This window comes from Rhipicephalus sanguineus, chromosome 5 (assembly GCF_013339695.2).
Source record: "Rhipicephalus sanguineus isolate Rsan-2018 chromosome 5, BIME_Rsan_1.4, whole genome shotgun sequence".
NCBI lineage: Eukaryota > Metazoa > Arthropoda > Arachnida > Ixodida > Ixodidae > Rhipicephalus > Rhipicephalus sanguineus.
In genome coordinates this window covers 82,282,215-82,304,802 of record NC_051180.1, presented here as the reverse complement: position 1 = coordinate 82,304,802, position 22,588 = coordinate 82,282,215, and the positions used below count along the sequence as shown (strand labels likewise).

Genomic DNA, 22,588 nt, shown 5'->3' with positions numbered 1-22,588 from the left:
CACCAGCAACAATCAAGCTAAAGGAGCCGTACTGAATCGTTCCTCGATAAAACGACGTTCAACGATGCAGCACACTAACGGGAACAAAGCAATAAAATGGCACCGCCACCAACAACACACGCGAAGAAAAGGCGTTCAACCAGTCTCAAGTCAAGCCAAGTCGACAATTGATGTCCATGGCGATGCTGCGATTGAGCTTCACTTCTGTTCCGAATTATTCTTTTTTTGTTTTCGAGCCTCGCCAGCAGCCCGAAAGTCGCCGAATTATCCGATTTGCGGTCAAATCTGTCCGAAATAACGAGCGCCCAGTCTCATAGAGTGACGCGTATATTTACAGGGATCAGATGACGTGTCCGAATTAACCGATTTTCCGAATTAACGAGAGTCGGATAACGAGCTTTTACTGTATCTACTCTCAGTTAAAATATACACTACGAAGATACTTAATCTTAGAAATCGATGGCCTTGAACGGTGCATGACTGCTAAACATTAATACCTTTCTATTATCCTTGACTTGTGTTGATAATCAGATCTGAAGCGATTCTCTCCCAGTGAAAGGTTTCGGGCGAAGCTGAACACGCGTGTCGAGTTCCCCCTGACGAACCTTGATCTCTGCCCGTACATGTCCAACAGTGAGTTCTTTTCATTTTCAGTTCTTTATCAGACAAAGCTGTGTGCCTTTACAGTACTCTCAAGTTGAAACACGACATTGTTTTTAGTATAACGATTGCTATGATCAACTGTTCATGATAACCGGGTCCTGTCGCTGCAAATCTGGCCGCTAATGCTAATGTTGGCTCCAACGCAAGTGTTAGTCAATGTTACGTCGATATGACACGAACTTTAGACACTAGAAACAAAAGTATGTACAATACTTAGCCCTAAATTTTCGTGTTTCAATCAAAGAGTACCATCTCTTGCTAAGCTCAATGCATTACTTTCAGAGGTCTTGGATCCTGCATGTATAACATTAGGAGAACAGAATTAGTCTGGCAGTTGCCCATGGCACGCTTAGCTAAGATGGAAATATGCTTGTAGTCCCCAGTGAGTGACCTCTTGCCCTATGACACGACGTCACAGGGCATGACGCCACGTCACGCCCTTCATCTATTTGCTCCTGCACCACAGCTAAGTTTAATGCTAGGTCTGCGACACTCCAGAAACACAGTAAATTTTGTGTTAGATGCACACTACTAGTCCTGATCGTTCTTTTTTCAAGCATATTGGAACTTGCAGTCACTTCCACTAAGGCCACACTGACAACGCTGGCTCATCGATGATGAAGTCATGTATAGTGAAGAAAAAGAGCTTGCAACAACTTGATATCACGTTCTTTTGAATGAAAATTCTCTCGCACTGGACCCTTTTTTAAAGGGACAATATTAATTAAATCTCGCGAGATAAATAAGTGTTCGAATATGCAAAATAGCACCACTTGTACCAAACAGTTTTCGTAGGTGAGGAAATGACATGAAAATAGAGACGAGCTTTGTGCCACCTCTGAGAAAAGAAGCTTGCAGGACTTCTAAGGTTCGCATGTAAGAGTGGAACGTAATTGTGACCTCTTAAATTCTCGAATTGCAAGCAGCAATGAGCTCTTTTCTTTCATGCATCTAAGTCCATTCAACATTAAAGATATGATGAAAGATTTTTTTGAGGTGTGGTCCAACAGTCTAAGAGGATGGTGTGTTTCATTTCCCATTTCATTTCAGTCCCCACCTAGCCTGTTGTACGATTACAAAACGTTGTCAATCAGTTATACAGATGCCCTCCTTAAACATTATTGGCGGAAACCCTCCAGAATTCAAACAGTGGCCATTAACATTGTATTAAATAGTAGAAGCAACTAACACTGTTGTGCACATAGTAACTACTGTTATAAGCTTCAAAGACATCTTGTTTTAATTGTTATAAAAGCATGAAGTGACAGTGACATATGCCTAGTTCACTTGCTCGGTAATGTGCTGCTAAACAATCTTATGTCCTGCTGTTATGCGACTCTCACAGAATATTTGATGATTTACAACTGTAGTTACTCCCCACAATAGCATCTTGAGATGACAGATAATTTTCCGCTATCCTTCAATATGTCTTTGCAAAGATTGCACATAAGCGTTTCCTCAATGAATCGGGTGTGACAATCGCATACTTGTGCAGCAGTATATTTCGCTTCAACACTTAGCGGGCAGTGTTATGCTGGGTCGCGTTCGGTTACATTTGATCATAGGTTTCTATTTCTTGAACATGGTGTAGTGTAACTTGTTGCTCCGCGCTTTTCAGAACTGCAGGGCAGGTCCACACTGTACCTCATATGGAAATCTTGTTTAAGGCCTTAGTTTCTGCTTGTGTGCGTCATGAATTCTAATCTGTCGTGCATCTCATTTCCTTGCAGGTCATTATGTGATGTACAACCTGTATGCAGTGTCTAATCACAGTGGTTCCACCTACTCTGGCCACTACACAGCTACCTGCCTGCACCCGAAGTCAGGCGAATGGCACGAATGCAATGACACAAAGTAGGTGGATTCGCTCAGCGATTGTCATTCTTCGTATGCTTTTATCCTTCACTTTTGTGGGCAGTGCAATCTTATTCTTGTAACTTGTGAAGTTCAATATTATTTGCGGTGCTTTAATTGTCGCTTTTGCTATGTGCATACTTTAGACTTTACCCAAAAATGTCTGTTTGAGGCAGTGAATCCTACCATTGGGAACAGAAATCGCAAGCTTCTTGAAAATAATTTTTTTCTTTGGTGCTCTGTAAGTAGTATTTGCTAAACGACATGTCAGTCATATCAGCTGTTCTTGCAAGCATTGGCTCCAGTCTGCTGCACCGCGTTTATTGCACATGCACAGGTGGTCAGAACAGAGAGCACTAACTTAAATAGTTTGGTTCCTCTGCAATAGACTTTCCTAATTCAGTCTGGTAGCACTGACCTTCCCCTCCATCTGCCATTATTTGGATGATAGTACTCGTGCTGTGGAAATCGCATTTGTGCGTCCTTCTCAATTTTGGTCCTGATTTTGTGATTGAAAAACTTCACAATCATTCATTCAAGAAAGTCTTGCAGTCATAAAATAGAAGCTTACAAGCTTCAGGAAATCTCGGGAAGCATAACGACGAAAATAGCCGCATGTTTTGAATGGAAACCTACGTTCAGTCCGCTTCCATCGAAACTTACTCGTACAGCTGAGAAGTATCAAGTGGCTGCTCTTGTTTTATATTATATCAACAAAATTATTATTGACGCTAAGCATAAATAAAAAGCTTGGAGCTCATAGCTTCTGAACAGTGTCTTGCTCTATGCTTGCGAAACATACCGTATGTTTGGCACGTAAACGACTTTTAGTTGTTGCGATGTATGTCACTGTTCTTGGGTCGCACACTCTTGCATTCATTTATTTTCAGCGCTCTGCTGTGCGCACTTACTCCAGCGGCGTGACTAAACCAATTGATGGTGGCAGAGAGCTCTTTGTTGCTGTTGACAGGTGGCACTATATAATACAGTAAAAGCTTGTTAATTCGACCCCCGTTTATACGGAAAATCAGATAATTCGGATGTTTTCTCTGGTCTCTGCAAGCATATGTATTAATGGCATCGAACTCTCGTTAATTCGGTTGTGTTTGGCTGCCACCCAGTTAATTCGATCTTTAGAGCGCGCCGATCTCAAAGCGCCGCAAATGTGTACTGCAAGGATGCTGCATACAGCGACCACGGTTTCGCCCAAAGCGGATGCAGCACTCAGTAGCTTCTTTTTAACTTAGAGCAATGCGTGTGTAATGCCACAAAACTCAAACATGGTGGAACCTGTTTAAGACGAAGTGCTTCAGCCGCGGTTTGCATGTTAGCATAAAACTCGCTTGCTACATTGTGGTGGACAAACGATCTGTTGCAGGCCACTTTTCCGGCAAAAAGATTGTTGTCATATGCACGTGGTGGCGTTGGTGGTGGTGGTACAATATAAGGGATGGGTTCAAAGCACGTTTCAGCTTAAGACACGGTGCTCTTCAGCTACGGTCACATTGTGAATGAAGCCACGAATTATGAAAAGCGTGGCAGATTTTGCACTGCTCTTGTGCAAAATAATTATTGGATTTATGTATTCATTAAAATGAAAATAATTCGGCATTTGGTGAGTTCGGACATTTTTTCCAGTCCCGTGAAATCCGAATTAACGTGCTTTTACTGTAATAATAATTATTAAAAACCCAAAATTGCAACATGATTATGAGTCGCCGTAGCGGAAGGCTGTGGAAATTACAACCACGTGGAGGTCTTTCACGTGCACCTAAATCTAAGCACCCGGGCCTCAAGCACTCAGCCTCCATCAAAATGCAGCCACTGCGGCTGGGATTTGGTCTCGCGACCTGCAGGTCAGTAGTCAAGCGCCATAACCATTAGACCACTGCAGTTAGTCAGGTGGCACTGAATTAGGACAATGCCCTGTTGTTGCGAAAATGGGCTGAAATCCACCGTTCATGAAGTGTTTCAAGGACAGGTTCTAAGGTATCCAGAGCTTTCCATGCAGTTTGAGCATAGCAAGATAGAGGGAGACACAATGAACGAAAGGCAGGGAGTCTAACTAGACTTTGTCCATTTTGCTGTAGTTTGCAAGAAATATAGATGCTAGAAATACAACCAAATTCTGCAAGCGATTGGCTGAATATTTAGCTTCGCATCACTCACTTTCTCACTTTTTCTTCAAGAGAGTATCAAACATACTGACCCACCAACTTGCCTGCAAGAACTCCTGCTTACAGCTGGCCACAATACATGTGTAGTAGTAAAAATTCCCAGTAAAAGGGAAGCCCTGAGAAATGCTGTTCATATAATGATAATAATTGTTGGGGTTTTAGGTCCCAAAACCACGATATGATTATAAGGGTCGCCATTGTGGAGGGTTGTGGAAGTTTCGATCACCTGAGGTTTTTAAACATGAACCTAAATATAAGTACACGGGCCCCCAGCATTTCTCCTCTATCGAAATGTGGCCATGGTTCAGTCCCACAACCTTCGGGTTTGCAGTCGAGCACCATAACCACTAGACCACCATGGGAAAACACTGTTCGTGAAATTGCATGAAAAGTTTAAATAGATGGTGCGATCAGTGATCGCTGTTTGCTGTCCTTTGCAGGGTCTCTGAAGTGAGTGCTTCGCGTGTCGTTTCGTCGGAGGCGTACGTCCTGTTCTACGAGGCGGCCACGCAGTCTTCGCGTCTCTGAGGACACGCCCCCGCAGTGCCCCCTGCCTTCCCGGACAGGTGGCCCACGTGGCGAACGGGCCACCGGGCACGTCCGGGTCACTGGCAGACGCACTGCTCCCTCTGGCAGCCCACTGCCGAGGAGGAAGACGACAACACAGACGCCGCCCGTCCCACTTCGACACAGTCAACGCCTGCAGCCACTCCGCACCGCAGTCGCCAGCGGTCGTGATGAGCTGCCACCATCCACGCCACAGATTCGTCTGGACAGGTCACACAAAATAACACCGGCTCACATTCGCCCATCACCGAGTGCAGCAAGGGCCCTCCCCGCTTTCGATAAGGACAGCATTGGTTCCCCGTGCACCAGCCAGGAGTTACAGCAATGCTACCCTATGCTTGTGATCTGCACTGTCAGCTACCCTGTTCTCTTGGGAAATGTTGGCCCGCTATGGACACGTACGTGCATCTGCGCATGCACGTTGGTGGAACTGACAAGCGAATGCCAACTGCCCACCCTTCTGCCGAACTTGCGTCCTCTTGTGACATTGTGGAGCAGTATGCTCGGATATTATACGTTGCTTTCGTGTTTCTGGTTACCGAGATGTTTTGATTGAGTGTATGTGAACCTCTTTTAGGCTGGCTGTTCACCTTGGTGGGCCAATTTGCCATGAAGGAAACGAGGAAGAAAGTGTGGCTGAAAGTTGTATAGGGCAGAAACGTTTGGTGTTGTCAGGTTGCTCATTGTGGCGGGTCGCATAGATGAACCCTCGAGAGTGTTCATATAGGCAACATAAATCAGCTCTACCTGTACAGTATAGCTGAGCACTTTGCCCTGCAGCTACACAGTGCATGCAGCTACACAGCTGCATGCCCCTGGTTAGGGAGGTAAAGTGAGAGCAGCAAGCAGCCTCATTCGACTTTCTTGAATGATATAGCTTGAACTCCATGGGTAGTATACGTACTACGCTTGATAAAAGTGATTGCATAGTGTTTGCCTGGAAGTATCCAGTAGACCATCATTTTCCAAATTTTCTATATACTGCACATGAGGAATTGTGAGTGGCAAAGGGATGTCTGTAAAATGCGAGCACTTGGGCTGCAGAGTGCGGAATATTCTTCCACTGCACGGGAACAGGGGCTCGAAACTTGAAGAGGCCTTCTGTTCTGGCAATCACACAGACATAGAAATTGTGCTTCTGGCAAAATGGAAACACCGAATGACTGTGCCTCTGCTGTTGTCGTTGGCCGCTGTAACAATGTCTTGCGCTATAAGCCACAGTACTCGCGAATGAAAAATTAGAGTGGGGTGCTAACAGGGAGCACTGTTAAACTGCTGTCACCTGTTGATTCTTTGCAGCGTTTTTCTTTCGGGGCACTTTGGCAACTCTAGGCTCACCTACTGCTGTGTGCTTTCTCTTTCTGCAAATATGAAGTAAAGGCTGCAGTCAAGCCAGTGAAAATACGGTGCTTGTTGGTGAACTAATGAACAAATATTGTTTGCACGCCGAATTCATTTTCTCGTACCCTGCACACTTTCCACGTGGGAATTTAACCTCTCCAAGTAATTTGTATGTGTCTGCAAATGTTAGGCTTTATTCCATGCAGTGACGAGTTCACCGTAGCTGATTCAAATACTGTTGCCGGGTGCATTTTCCTGTTAATCTTGTGAATGCACACGCCTCGTCCCACGTGTGCAAGTCGAAACATTTATCAAGCCATTCTACGTGAGCAAAGTCCTGGAAGAATGCACTGAGGAAATGGTGTGCTACAATTAAGCGGTGCCACCCTTCCGAATTTATCGAGCAGCAACTCTATGGTATAGTTGAATTTGTCCCGTTTTCAAACAGTGTGCCGAGTGAATACAAAGTTCGACACTAGTACTTTGGTGGTGCAATGTATCCTTAAAGAAAGCTACTGTGATATGGCCGCGTGAGCCAGCTTCCCACTACTGGCATCGTCGCGAGGGAAGGGCAGCGTCGCAGCTGCATTGTGAAAGGGCAGCAGGTGGGCATGTTTGGGCATCTGACTTATGTGTGCGTCTGGGGTGCTATTCTCGGTAACATGAACAAAGAACACGAGAGCAACAAGGTCATCTCGCATTATACGTGCAATCTGCACGCACATGTGACTGTGACTTTGATCGCCCTGTGTGAAATTGTCGAGGGCTTTTTTCCCTTGGCATTAATGGGTGCCCTCTTGCACATACCCTATTTTCGATCCCCTAGCAAAAGCAAAGGAAGTCTTACAGTTCGATGGCATTGCAGCGCAAGAGAGAAACTGCAAATGTAATTGACTGCTTATTGAGATACTATATATATATATATATATAAATATAAATATATATATACCCACACGTTTGTATATAAGCATGTTTATTCTCAAAGTATGTCCTATTTAAGAAAAGCAGCTGAGGGAGTTCTCAGCGCAGTGCGTCGAGAGAGAGTACTCTTTCTCTTGCTCTTGTTTTTGTTGAAATGCTGTTCTTTGTGTTTTTGAGCGAAGGATGTGTCAGCAGCCCTACTTGGCTCTCTGCTGCTAAATCGTCGAGCATTTCCTGCTATTAATATGCACGGCAAGTGCAGGTTTTGTTGTTCCGAGCAGAGTTGCAGCTTGGTTATGTGCCAAGCTCTCGCTATTTAGAGAAGCCATCAGCGTTGTTTTTAAGCGCGTTTCGAGTGAAGAGATTTTGAGTTTTATTTTTCTTTAGAGAGTGCGTCCATTAGATCTTAGAACCTTATCACCTTATATCACCCGTTGTCATACTTAGTTTGTTTGAAAGGTTTTCCTTTCTTTTTCGTTGGTATTGTTTGTCTCCCCTGATGCCTTGTTGAATGAGAATGTCTGGCATGACGAGTGCTTGCTTGCCATTACATGAATAACCACACCGTGCTATAAAGATGCGATTTTGATAATTGAGACTCACTTTAATTCCACCCCATTCCATGAATTCTGGCTAAACATATAATAGTCTACTTGGTCTGCATCATTGTAGCTGCAATTAAGTGGCATAAATTGTTTAAAGTAGCTACTTGCAGTCATAACCAGATTCCAGTTTCATTGCAGCTGCTTTTGGAAGTTCTGGACTGCAGTGCAAGGCTTCATTGAAATGCCAAAATTGAAGAGAGCGTTTTTCTTAGCTAGCTGTAAACAATACGTACCTGTCCTATATTAGAAAAAGCAAGCACTCTTTGGTATGCCAGATTTGTAAAACAGTCTGTTGTAAATACACCACAGCAACTGTAAATGCAACCTGCCAGATCTACTTGAAGAGACTATCTGAAATGCATTGTTTGCATCTTCTTTTTTTTAGAAGAGTCCACACTAGAGTTTACACTGTTGGCAGTCAGTAGTCTACCTTCACAGGCCTGTTGTTCTGAGACCAAGCACAGCTAAATTATAAATGTACTGTTGCATTGAAAATAGAATGAAGTAACATGGGTGTGCTGTGAATATGGTACAGGAAGGTACAACTTGTGATCTCTTCAGATGTTCATCACATGTGCATCGAAGGGCTACATGCAGTGTTGTGAGTGTGAAGAATGTTCACCAGCACATAAATGTGTACCCTTGGCCTGCTCTAAGCAAATTCAAAACAAATACCCATTGATGTGCATGCTTTTTCTTATCAGTCGCTCGAGGACTGCATTCTCTGTGCAACATTGATGAATGTGCAGTGGCGGGTCTTGCTTTTCACAGAAAGCTTGTATTGCCGTTCGTTCAAACATTCGCTTGTACAAGTTTCTTAAAAGTTGCTTCAGGATTGCTTGCTTGCTTTTACAGGCCAAAGGTGCAGCAGACGTGCTATTGCCGGCTCTGGCTCCTTTTTTTTCTTTATTTGGAGTTGAGTGCTTCTGTAGCTCTGTGTAAAATGTGAAAGCCACAAATCACTTCCGTTTGTCATACTGAACTCACCTTCTTAGTGGAGTGCATGCGAATGCACGCTGCAAATAGAAGCAACACTCATGTGAAGCACGTGCACGTTTGAAGTTTAAAGCATCCTTTGTGAAATAAACAGTGTTAGGCTTTTGGCATCCTGTGTGTTTGTCTGCTTGCAAGTGATATCTTGAATCAAATGAGTTTTAGCAAAGACGAAAAAGGTCCTCCTCGGAGGTGTACTAATCTGAGCAAGTCATCAAAAACAGTGAAGCTAGGGAGTTCTCACACATTTCTGACGTCCTTAGGTTCTCGCTAGCTGCAGTCCAGAATACATTCAAAACTTTACCAAATGTTTCACTGCATTTTGTGGAATTTCTTCAATATACTCAAAATATTTTCAAATACCTCATTATGACCCAGCTCTGTAACTTCAGTACTGTTCATTATGTATAGTGTATGCGAGATAACCCGTATTAAAGACATCTCGAACTTGTCCTAAAAACTCATTGGAAAGACACCTTTATCCCAGCTTGTTCAGAAAGCAAGACATCTGTAGTCCAGCTTGGCAAAGGCTACTTAGGCTCCCTGTCTTGACATCTTGGGAAGCCATCTTTGAAAGCTAACTTTGGTTACCTGGGATGTTCCTGGTGTACCAGCATCACAGATGTCAATGTCCAGCAGCACATTCCTATTACCTGCCCTGATCATACAATCGCTCCGGAGCTGGACTGCTGGCTACTCTTAGCGAGAGTAATCACCAATCTTAGAGTTGCAGCTAGGGGTTCTCACTGATGCCCTTGTTATGTGGTCACTGTGGATCTCTTGTGCCGATTCCATTGCTGGCTCTTCTCTGGCTGACATAAGAGAATGGCTGCATTGCCATACGAGAACAGTTGAACTTCCTTCGACAGCACTGTGTGGAAGAGATTTCTGACATTAGATTTCTGAATTGGATAAGAGTGGTAGAGCAACTAGCTGAATTAACAGCATTTCGTGTCGCTTACTTCGTCAAATTGTGGCCTGCTCCCAATTCGTTCATTTCTAAAAGCCATAGATGAAAACATGGTACTGTCAAAATGAGCAGCAGCTTCAATTGTCCCTTTCATGCAAAGAGATATCTGGTTGTAACGGTTGGTAGTAATGTTCAATGAGATATTGCCACCAGTTTCATTGCATGATGGGCGATAGTTGTGGCATAGTCGACCATTTTTGACATTGACATTCTAAGGGGCTGATCTCCACTTTGATTCTACAGTTCATAGAGGCAGCTGTTTCCTTGTAATTTAAACGTAGACAGCTACAATCCCCATTACAGTAGACTATCATTAAATGAAACCTGAAGGGACCAGGAAAATGTGTTCTGTTTAGCAGGAGTTCCGTTTACTGAGAGATGAACAGGAGTGCGGAATTCAAGTAGAAAAGCAATCATATTAGAGGCGTTTCTTCCATTTAAGCAGCAGTTCCTTTTAAGAGATTTCCGTTGACTGAGAGTCTACTGAATGTCAAGCTGACATTACACTACCAATGAAAAAACAAGCCCGGGATGTACTGCCATGACATGCAAATAAAGCTACAGGCAATAACTGTGAAAGAATTCACAGGAAAATTAAGAGGTCAACAGCAGTAGAACAACAGAAGCTGCAGCTTGGAGCCAAGGTTCCAATAAGCGGGGCCTTTCTTCATTTATATCGCTTTTATAAAGAACATCTTGTTACGCATGCAGCCTGACAGCATTAACAGGTGCTGTTGCGCACAAAAAAACAACTGGCAGCATGACCAAGAGATAAGAGCTGATAATATCAACATTGGCTCTCAACATGTCAATAGCTCTTTACTACCTTCCCGACACTGTTGGAACCTGTCTGGCGCTGAACACAGCGACAAATGTATATGGTGCGACTCTGTCCCGACACTCAAACATTTAACATAACTGTGCATGCAGCGTCCAGCAGAGGCCATCTCAGAGGACACTCTTCATAGCAGAGGACACTATTCGTAGGAGGCATGGCTCTCTGTACTGGACTAGGGAAGCCAATTGGCAACCCTTAACAAGATCCAGTGAGTTGCGATAACTGGTGAGGCGCTGGATGAGGGGCTCCACCCACCGTAACCAAGAATTCATTATTTCAATAAAGTTGTTTCTCTCTTACTATGCAATGTTAGAGCAAGAGATCATGAAGCCTCCTTTGTCAGTGCACTGATCTAAGAAAAATGGTGCTGAATTTTGAAAAAAAGAAAAAGAAGTGTGCATTAGCTTCTGTGTTCAGAAATTTCACCAGGAATTTTTTTCGTAGTGTTGGGGCAAGCAGACAGGTGGCGCCTCACATCATCTTTTGCAAGATATGCTGGCACTCAGAAATTTCAGGAGCTGGGGAAGGGGAGCATTTTTGTTTTCATGCAAGGAGGATAGTATGGCATGACATCCACTACTTTAAACCATACACAACCGCAGATCAATACGCTATACTACAGAACAGAACCTGCTAGAGCTCATGGTGCGAGGACAAATGACCGGGCAAAGCTTTGTGCAGTGAGATGCATAGTGTATATTTTTTCTGCCTTTCCGAGCTCACAAGTAAACACTACATTACAGTTTCTGACCGTGCAGATCAGCTACAGGCTTTGCCTATAGGAACCTTTATCATGTCTAAAACCATTGCTTAGGTGCCTTCTTTAGGCACCTAAAAGCCACATTTTTAAGGCCTAAATATCAGCCCTCTATTCATCTTATACTATTCTGGCAAATCGGTTCCACGAAAATCTGCGAGGTGGAGGAAATACTGGGGGAGAGAAAATTGTCAGACTGCTAAAAGTAATAAAAAGCTACCAAGAAAGCCTGCTTTGGACGGAAGCAAGCTTCAAGTTACAAATGGACCACAGTTTTCACTTCTGCGAAACTTTTTCAGTCTCATAGATTTCTGCAGAAACGATTTGCTGTATTTAAGGCCCTTTTGCTTTGACTCATCAATTCATTCAATGTGGCTATTTGGACTGAGGTGGCCACCTGCCAAGGGGAAAGACAGGCTCTTAAAGGACTATAATCATTTATTTCTCACTCTGCAGTCCGCTAATATCCTCACAGGGGCTTAACTAATAACTGAATTCGTTTCCGAAACAAAGCACCCCGAAAAGCCATTTCCATATGTATGTTTCGTTTAAAAAGCATATTCATATTAGCAAAAGTAGACATATATACCGTAGGCACAGATGAGCCAATCGGGCATTTATAGGCACACACAGTTAAATCAGGCGAAGTTGAAGCCACTCCTTTTCCTGTAATGAATGCTCATTCACCAGAAGGTTTGGACCCTGGTGAGCAGGAACAAACAGGCAATTTCCGATCATTCCATCAATGTTTAGCGAAGGCCACTACCCAATGGCAAAAGGCACTTACAAGCGACAAGGTTCTTGAATTTGACCCCTACAACTGCGCTCGAACGTGATACTTACGACTAGTGTTCATATAGACTGAAAATGGGCACTCTGAGCACTACAACAGTACTAATTAAATGTCGTGTCAACACACAATTCATGCTATATATCAAAAAGACTTGATGGTGGAGCAGGAAACGAAATGGGCATTCGCCTGAAACACGCTCTTGAATGATCCAGCACATCAATTTAGGAGGTCATTGGTTGCTTGCCAACATTGGCGAGTTAGTGTGAATGGCCAGGTACTGGAGAGCCAAATAGCTGTCTCTGGTCGCTCCGCTGGCACATCTCGGGAACATGGAAAGCAGTAGAACGACTGCGCAGTTCTCTCTATATGCTCCTCGCAGTGATGCTACCGAGGACTTCTGATTTGGAGCAATTTTTGGAGCAGCAAAATTTCCGTCTTGGAGCACTTTGGAGCAGCAAAATTCTCATCTTGGAGCACTTTGGAGCAGATAATTTTGCATCTGGGAGCACTCTGGAGCAGCGAATTTTACATCCTGGAGTGCAATACAGAAGCATATTGCATTAACATTCAAGCACCTGAGTATTATTATGGGGCTCTTATGAAGGCTAGAAATATTTCGATTCATTGCAAATCTCATGGAAAAAATCATCTCGGGAGCATAGGCGTGCGCACAGGGGGGGAGCCCCCCCTAATTACCTAAGAGGGTGATTAGGGGGGGGGGCCTTAACCGCGCTCCCCTTAACCCTCCCCTTGTGATTTCTTTGCGCGAAATAGCCACATCCGTGGCCTCTGAAAGAACCTATGCTCCCGAGGGGGGGGGGGGGGCGCAAAATCTGCCCCGTACATTGACCCTTGCGATAGCAATTATATGGACACTCTCGGCGGATTTTTGCCGTCGCCGTTGCTGTAATTTTCCGTATAAGGTCTAAATTATTAACATCGCCACGCGCATTCTAGCCGCGGGTAAAAGCTCGCGAGCGCTGGCGACGAACGCGGCTGAAGCGCAGATTAAACTAGCCGGCCGTCTGTCTCCGCCGCACGGAGAGCGCATGAGATAACATCTTCCCGCGTGCGGGCCTGCCGTCGATTGCTCATCAAACAGAGGAAACGCCACACCCGTCTTTCGTAAGGAGCATGAAGGGACGCCAGCGGAGTGGAAGGGGGGGGGGGGGGGGCGCATCGTTCAAAGGGCGCAGTCGCTTGCGCGCGCACTATCTCGAGTCATCAGGAGACGGCTCGTAAACTTGCTGTGTTTTCAACGCTTACTTCGCGTTTAGAGAACTCAGAGTAAGAAAACGCTTCGGTTCCTGGAGTGGCCATGCTTAAACCAGCGTTTTTTTTTAGTTACGCGAGATCGGATCCAAAAGAGTTAGCTGCTAGTCTTACTTCGTTTCACAATTACAATTTTTTTGGTATCGCATTCATTGCTTCGCTCTTAAGCGAAACTGAATTTTTTTAACCGTTAGCTATTGACCCCCGAAAGCGAGGGGCGGACGTGTAACATGGCGTAGCCGCTTCACTGTGGGCCGTCAGCGACGGGCCCGCTACTGACAACTGACAGCTGCGCATTTGCGGCTGCTCCGACCAGGAGATATGATTTTACTAATGAGATGACATTTTTAAAAAAGCAAGCAAAAATTCGTATTGGAACCCTAGCACGTGAGCTCGAAAGGGCAGGGCCTTTTAGGGGGTATTTACCACAGAGTGATTACAAACTCGGACGTGCTGGCGGAAGGAATTACGAAAAAGCTGTTCTGGATGAAGATCCATGGATAAAGTATATCTGAGGAAAAGTGTCAACGCGTTTCCACCGTTCGCGTACTCTTCCATAAACGCGAAGCAAGGAAAATTCGATATTGTCCCATATATCTACTGCGAGCGATCCCAGATTTCATTCCGCGATGTCCGGAAACAGAAGTGACAGACATTTTAGCGGCACTCATGTAGTTATTACTGAACATTGCTTTCCTTACGTGCCATGCGACGCTTGAAACGAGCTATCAGCAGCGTTTCTGGAACAGACGACGTCCGCCGATGAATCGCCGTCGCACTTTCTCGCTACCGATAGGCCTAGACGTCACGAGCCTCTGCGGAGAGCGCGTTTTGCTGTCGAGCCGACTTGCAGAACAGAAGCTGCGTCGGCACCGTGCATGGCATCGTGGCTTACTCGGAACGCACGCGCGAGCGCTATTTATTCAGCGGAATAATTCTTGGTCCATGATTGCGACTTTATTGGCAGCCCCAAGATCGAGCTGCAGATGTTCTGACGCGCCGGCGGTGCGATTGCCGGTGATAGACGCCCCCAAACCCGAGACTTTGGCGCAGCTTGGCGCAAATTTCGTCGATATTATCAGGATGGCGCAGTAAATGCAATTTGGCGCACTTTGGCGCAGGAGTGGAATCACCTCGTATCACCCTGCTAATACTTGCATGCAGGGTCCTTTACGTTTGTATATTTTTAGTAGAGTAGATACCACTTAAATGCAACTTGAAGACGTACAACAAAATGTTTTGTGTATCTGAAGTTTTATTTGCCCAAAGGAAAAACACACACACAAATCAGCCGATTTGAACAGCATTCTAGTGCTTTAACATTACTTATGTTAAGAAAAAAGAAATGTCTTTACACATCATACTCTGCTTCTAGTAATGTAGCTTCTATGGCAGAAATTTACGCTAAGGATTACCAGTAATTATATGCAGTCCTTGACTTATACTGCTGCAGATGTTCAATTGCATCTCGAGTAATATAGATATCTTGTCATTGGAATCATTACTTTTACCTGGACTTCATAATTACATTTTGAGCTGACTGAGAGCACTGGTTTGAACAAAGTGCAGCAGGGTCAACCTGACTGCAAAAAAAATTACCAACGCCGTTGCACTCTTTTTTTTTTTTTCAGAAAGCATTATTACTTGCAAATTGAAGTAAGTGCTTGTGATCAGAACACAAATGCAACTTTGACACACTTGAAGGGGCCCTGCAACACTTTTCCAAGTAGCCATGGAATGGCTTCACTTAAGGAACTTATTGCCTCACGAATCGAACGCTGCTAAAATATTTAGAATCCATCCAGTATATACGAGCGGAGTTACAAAGATTTGTCGCACGCTGTAATTGCTTTCTCTCTTCTCTTGCCCCGACGAAAGCGCTGGAAGCTAAGCAGTGGAGATAGCACGGGGGAAGAAAGTACGTCATGCGCGCCTCCTGACCTTGAGCACATTTTTTTCTTCGATCGCGTGGCGTACTTTCAGTGCGATCACCTGCGCGGGCGAGTGGCGACCTCTCGCGGCGGCCGCAGTAACTACTGAGCGCGCCATGTTCAAATCAGCCAATGGCGTGGAACCTGCCTGTGACGCCGTAAGCATCATTTTTTGTCGAGAGAAGAGGAAGCGCTTTTTAGCTGACTTTGAGAATGGGCCTTTTTCAGGTCTGAACAGCGCCTCTAGTGGAGATCGCTGAAATCGAAACTGAGGGTCCATGGCCTCCGAAGTTGCCCGCCACGTGCCGGTAGACGTTCTCGGAGGCCTGGTATTTTTTGGGAAAATTTGCAACTCTTCCACGCCAGGTGGCGTTCACTTCGCTCCTGTCGACACGCTTTGACCCTCAAAAAACATGGCGCGCGTGTCGTCACCGCCGCTGCGCATGCGCAGACTGCCCTCCTGAAAAAGGCCCATTTACTGTAAATCCCAGGTCGCGTGCTGCGCTATAATGTTTGGCTCGCGTGTTCTCGGGAGCCTCGAGTACCGATCGGCAGCGTTTTCTGAACATGCTGAAAAAGTGTTGCAGGGTCCCTTTAATTTGCGCCAACATTGCCACCACAACTGAGTGGCTTATTAGATTTTCTACACAATTTACATCACCTTTTATTTTGATTTATTGTAATTTAAGGGTCGATAACAGTAAAGGAGGGTGGGATACAAGGAACAATTGAACAGTAGAAGTGTACAGAAAATTCTAGGTTCTTAGCTATAAAATTTCAGAATAACATAAGAAAATACAAGATGAATTAATTACGAGTATCTCTTAAGTAAACACTAATACGGAACACTCACCTCGGTATAGACACATAAAAAAAATCGCCCTGCCTGCGCTGAATTCATGCAGTGCAGTCACAGCGAAAGCTGGAAGAGCAGCCTTTCTAGAGCTGCTTGTAAACTCTCTTGGGGCAACTAATACCAGTACACTTGGAAGGTACCCACTATGCCATAAATTGTAATTTTTGTGATGTAGGGATGCACCCACTATAGCACTACTAGTCATTCTGCAGAGAAGCGTGGTGCCCACTACTCATCTGTAAGGCATTATGTGCACTTTGTGCTGTGGCTGATGACGATGAAGAATTACGACTGAGCCCTTTGTAATGGGTTGGACGCATTCAACGACCCACTCATTGCGCAATTCACGTTGTGTGACGCCTGGTTGTTATTTTACTCTTCTACCACGCTATATTACGTATGTTAACGTGATTCCTTGCCCGAGACGATGCCTGTATAGGGTCTTTTTGCAAAGGAGTTTCAAGCACCTGAGTGGTTCTGTGGTAGAATGCTCCACTGCAATGCAGAGGGGCCGCGGGTTGAAGTCCCATCTGATCCTGGATACTTTTTTCTTATTTTGCACGACAGTGGTTACGGACATCGGCGGCAGCGGACAACTATGGCGCTAAAATCTGCTCTTGTTGTGATCTCATAACAGCTCTCGCTTAAAAAAATGTGCAAGCGCAATCAATTTCCGAGTATACAATACCCAAAACAGTGCGAAATTGCAATGGAATATAGCAATTGAGGCAACTGAGCCACAAAGGCAGTTCCCAGTCGTTAAGATTTGTGAGGGATGAATGACAACTGACATGTTTTTTCTAACTTTATGACGACATATACGAAAGGAGAGAGATTAGTTGGTTGTGTAGCAACAGACTGTGGCAGATTTCCAAAAATATGCATAAGTGTTAAACATTTACATTGGTTCGCAAGTAGATTCAGTTGAAGATCTCATTTCAGTGATACTTACAGAATCGCAACAGTTGTTTAGCATGAAACGGGTAGAGTAATTTTGAAAGGTTTTTAAGAACATAGACTAGGCTGCCAGTATTCAGGTCCCAGGTTGTGGCAATGTACTATATACTAATTTGCTCTGGATTAGTGCTTTGTAAAGAAGGAGTTTCAAAATTCAGGGATGGGTTGAAACTTGTTGATAAGGTACCCTAAAGTGCTGCTGGCCATAGTCATTTTTTAATGTGTGTTTACCAGTGAATATCCACAGTAATGTGAACCCCAACATATCGACAGCTATCAAAAGAATCAAAGGTGGCTTTATAAAGTGAGCTGAAACCATGGTGGTTAAAAGTCAGAGAAGGACACTGGTCTCTGCATTTGGTGATGTATAGGTTCGTTAACCACAGGCCACACTATCTGGTTATGGTATCAGGGTCACTTTGCAATACAATGTCATTTTGGCCATTGCTTTACTGGCAAAAGCACAACTGTCCACTAATAAGCAAACATTAAAAGACACACAGAGAGGATGTTTTTCCAAGTTTGCCCACTCTATGCGACAATGAGGTGGCGGAAGTCTTGTTTAACCAGACTTCACAGAAAGCTGTGTTTTTTACTTCACGAAAATTAACACAAGGCCTATAGGCAGAAAACCAAGGTTAATATCATCGTTGCATTCATCTGGCATTTTCACTTAAGAAAGTTTTGTTTATCAGGAGTCACTGCAGCACTGTCATTCATTTTCATGTGCACCGAGCTACTTTTTAGGACAATAGTTATTGCCACTTCTTGCAACTGTCAATGTTGGACATTGCACACTGTAGTCTCAAATCTCCAGAATCACAGCACAGTGGCCAATACACAACCTGTTGTCTCATTCACCAAGCACTTTGTACAACTTTGCTGTCCTAACGTTAGAACCAGGACACTCATTACACGTGACCTTCCATCCAATGACACAGTGACGCCCATACAACTGCCTGCCATCACAGTAACATTATGTTCATAGGATACTAGTGCTGCCTGCGCATATCCAACACCACGAAGGCACAATCAAACTCCTTTAGACACTCGTCCCCTCAAGCGATGAAAAATTGTTGTACAGGGAACGAATGCCACCGGAGTCAATGTTTCGACAAGTGGACTTGTCGAAACGTTGGCTCCAGCGACACTCCCTGTTCAAGATTTTTCACCCCTTTAAGCCTCCATCTTCCCCTTTCATTGCCCCAATTAAGATACTTTTGTTTAATGTGCTGTAGTGTGCGTTGTATATGTTGCGCATCTGTTGTTCACTGTCTACGTCGTTTCATCTTTCATTATACCCAGTAGCATGTTAAGTGTGTCACTAGGCAGACACCTATGGTATTCATTAATGAAACTCCTCCCTCTCTCCCTAGCTGACAAAACATTTAATTATCCTCAGCACCTTGGTGGGCGCCTTGAGAAACTGACAAAATCAATTTCAGCACTGCCAATAATTGATTTCTGGCGTTTTACGTAGAAAACCCACGATATGATTACAAGGCCCACCGTAGTGTGGTCTCCGGGTTAATTTTGGACCACCTAGGGTTCTTTTTCTAGAAAAGCGGCGCACTGAAAAACAAGAGACGAGCGCATGGAGAAAATATCCATGCACGAACTAGCCAAACAACGCATTTTATTAGACTGTTTAACGTGCACCTAAATCTAAGCAGTACACGGGTGTTCTAGTTTCGTAGTATTGCGCCTGGCCCCAGCCTCTCTTGAAAGGGGCGTGGCCAGAAATTTTTTTCGGGGGGGGGGGGGTTCTACCATACTTTATGCATGTTCGTGCGTGCGTGTAAATATACGCAAGCAAAACTGAAAAATTTCGGGGGGGGGGGGTCAACCCCGCAAGTTTGTCTACCAAATGCAGTACTAGGCACAGCACTCCAGAAAGCACGCGTTTGCGAGTGTGCAATGCGACGATAAGCTACCGAACTGTTATCGAAATGCTTTGCTCACACACATCTACTTCAAAGAATGAAACAAAACGTCTGAGCTCGCAGAACACTGCGAAGTTATCGCCGAAAATACCGAACACCGCACACTACACAGCCACACTGACCACGAGCACTCACGCTACTCGCAGACGCGACTGCGGCTACTGCGGCCACTGCGGCTACAGAACACTGTAACTGCGGCTATGGTGGCTAGAGGGGGAGGTGTCAGCATCGGCCGGGCTGCGCCGTGCAAGCCGGTGAAGCACATTTTCATGACGCCGACAGGTGGCGCGCTCGTCGTCTCCGAGATGCCTAGAGCGAGGTCTGGCGAAGTGGTCTCGTGGATTCTCTCCGGCAAAGTGCGTGTTATGTCACCTGTTGCTTCGCCTGCTCGGCTTTCGTTTGTGCGTATTGGTGCCTGATGGCCAAATGCGTTGCCGTAGCCACCGGCGCTTCGCGGGAAACCGGAATTTCCAAGTCAGCGAACGCGTCTATGGCACGCTGTCTACTAAAGCGAGAAACGCATGTTGCGTTTTTCGCGACCGAGAAACGTACGTATGTCGCGGTTTTTGCGAGCGAGAAAAGCATGTCACGTTTTTCGAGACCGATAAACGTATGCCGCATTGTTCGCGAGCGACAAACGCATGTCGCGTTTTCTCGCGAGCGAAAAAGATAATTGTGCGGCGAACGCCGGTGTTACTGCCGATCTCGTCAGCGCACATTTTCTGTCGTGAAGTTGTGTCGTTCCGTCGATAGATTATCCGTCGCCGTCACCGGACCAGAGGACGCGTGCCTTGGTTACTTTATGTGATCGACCGAGCCTCGCAAGAAAGCCGAAAAGCGTCCGCTACATTGCGCCGACGGCTCACCTGCGAGTTTGTTGTTTTCATGTGCTGACGCTACGTGATGGCAAAACTGCAGAGACAGCAGAGACATTGGAGAGTTTTAGCAACTTACGGAAATACGGTACGCAAATACGGTAAGGACGTACGGTAGCGTTTCTCCTTTCCCGCTGGTTGTGCTTTGGCCGCTCAACGACCGGGAAAGGAGGAGCGGTACCGTACGTACTGCCTTACCGTATTTCCGTAACTTGCTAACAAGATAGAAATTAAGGTCTCTCTCATCGCAGTTATCGTGCGCCGATGATCGGAACGTCGACTGCCAGGGTTGGGAACGTTCCATTCCACGAGCTGATAAGCCGCTGGAGAACAGCGTTGTCTGTGAACTGAACTTCGACAAGAGGTTTATATTTCGCAGCTACACACGTGTGATCAACGGTGACACAGTAGAAATTCCCCGTGGTCGCCCTTCCCTAACACCAGATGCGGTTCCAGCTTTGTTCCCCAACGTTGCTGCGTACCTTTCCAAGAAGTTGCCAGCGAAACGGGGGGCAAACGACCACCCACTGCATAAGCCGAGGTGCAGTGTTTTCCAATCGTTACACTCCACACAAAGCTTTAGCAGTACGAAGCAATTACCAAAGCTCTTGTTGGGCCAGCTTCATTGATATGTTTGCCTAATCTCGAAAATTATTTGGTTATATGGTGCGCCGTAAGAAGTCGTGAACGGAAAACGCGCCTCGCGTCCGTACCAAGCGCGCGGATGATATCTCGGAGCCGACACAGGGTTGCCAGGTACTCGGAGAGCTACCCGCCAAATTTCCCCCCGTTAATAGCCCAAAAGTAGCCAAACGTAATTAATAAAAAATAGCCCAAAATAGCCAAAGAGAGCAAATATAGAAAAAGGTTTCTATTCATTATAATTTATACACAGAGAGTTTATACACGTCTCCAATTGTGCTGCTGCTTGCAAGATCGCGTGTGTGGTGCAGGTAGTAGAAATAGAAAGGAAATGTCACTTTATTTGCTAGAATTTCTGTTTTCTTGTTGCTCTTTATTAATTTGTTTTCTTTAAAGTGATGACACAATGTGACGGTTGTAGTCAAAGGAATGGAGAACCCCATGGAGGAGATGAATGTTTTTAGTAATTGCTCGTTTGGTATTTCACGGCCACTACGTTTTTTTATGTAGCGGCCGTGGTTTAAAGCAAATAACTAAAGGTAAATGATGCGGATCACATTCAGAGCATAAGTTGGAATCCATATCAAGCTAAGCTGAAGTGAAGCGGTGAACTATAACCTTTAAAATCAACGGTGATGCGTAAAATCTGGTGATAGTAGGCATAGCACAGAAAAACGTTACGATGCTCCAAGTTACTTCGTGCGTGCTATCATGTACACTTTATATTTAAATCCACAAATTTATTCGCCACGAGAAGGAACAACTTAGCAGCATCGCGAAACCCGGCAAAGGAAGCTTCGCCTTAAAAGGCAGGGAATAGATTCATTATTACTGACTACTGTAATTGTCTGGTGGAGGCTGCTGATACCTAAAGAATGCAAACACACAGGTAAAGGATAGTAGAAAGAGTGAAGTAAAGATAACTGTGTACGTAAACACTTGATTCACAACAAACTGGAGGCACAACCCCACTAAAGAGGAGAAAGGGCACTGGAAAACAAGCGTTTGAAGCGAAGGCACGTAATAGCCCAAAAGTAGCCAAGTAGCCAACTACAAAAAATCCCGCCAAGTCCACAAAAATGTAGCCCAATTTGGCTATTTATAGCCCAACCTGGCAACCCTGAGCCGACAGACGCGCCCGAGGACGCGCCAATGCGGCGGCGCTGCTGTCGGCACCGAGATGCCTCCCGCGCCGTCGCATCGTCATGAAAAAATGCTTCGTCTCCGGCGCGCCGTTGCTCACACCTCCCCCTCTAGTCCCTCTAGCCATAGAGTTTCCTAAAATGACCTAGAGGGAACTCTGGCGCTGCGATCGTTCAGCCACCATGGGAATGATGGGTAGTACACGGATTTGCCTAGTCTTCGTGCTTGTGGGCTTCGAACGCACTTGTGGCTTTGTTTATTGCTATGTTTTGGTTTTCTTTCGGATAAAAGAATGGATCGTTATGAACTTCGTGACCAGATTTGAATCGGTGAGCCTAAAGAAGTTAAAGTGGTGAAGTGAAACTGCTGATTTTTGCTGAACTTCGTTTTTCGACAAAGCGGATGCAGGCGACGCGGAGCCAAACGGAGCCTAAAGAACGAAGTTTAGACAAATCCGTGTACTACCCATGATTCCCATGCTGGCTGAAGC

The 22,588-nt window shown here is 45.1% G+C and overlaps 1 protein-coding gene across 8 annotated transcripts in view; it reads left to right on the top strand.

Moving 5' to 3' along the window:
• The window catches only part of LOC119393888 (ubiquitin carboxyl-terminal hydrolase 2), a 288,961-nt gene that overhangs the window by 221,764 nt on the left and 44,609 nt on the right, over window positions 1-22,588 (top strand). For 2 of the 8 annotated variants that reach the window (XM_037661078.2, XM_037661077.2), the window contains exons 12-14: window positions 532-633; window positions 2,394-2,517; window positions 5,135-5,977. The exons of 4 other annotated variants lie outside the window; for them this stretch is intronic. In XM_037661078.2, the coding sequence (XP_037517006.1) occupies window positions 532-633; window positions 2,394-2,517; window positions 5,135-5,222 (314 nt within the window). In that variant the 3' untranslated portion in view covers window positions 5,223-5,977. Of the gene's footprint in view, window positions 1-531; window positions 634-2,393; window positions 2,518-5,134; window positions 5,978-22,588 lie in introns of those variants that run through there. 2 more of the 8 variants (XR_007416386.1, XM_049416406.1) reach the window with 2 other exon arrangements.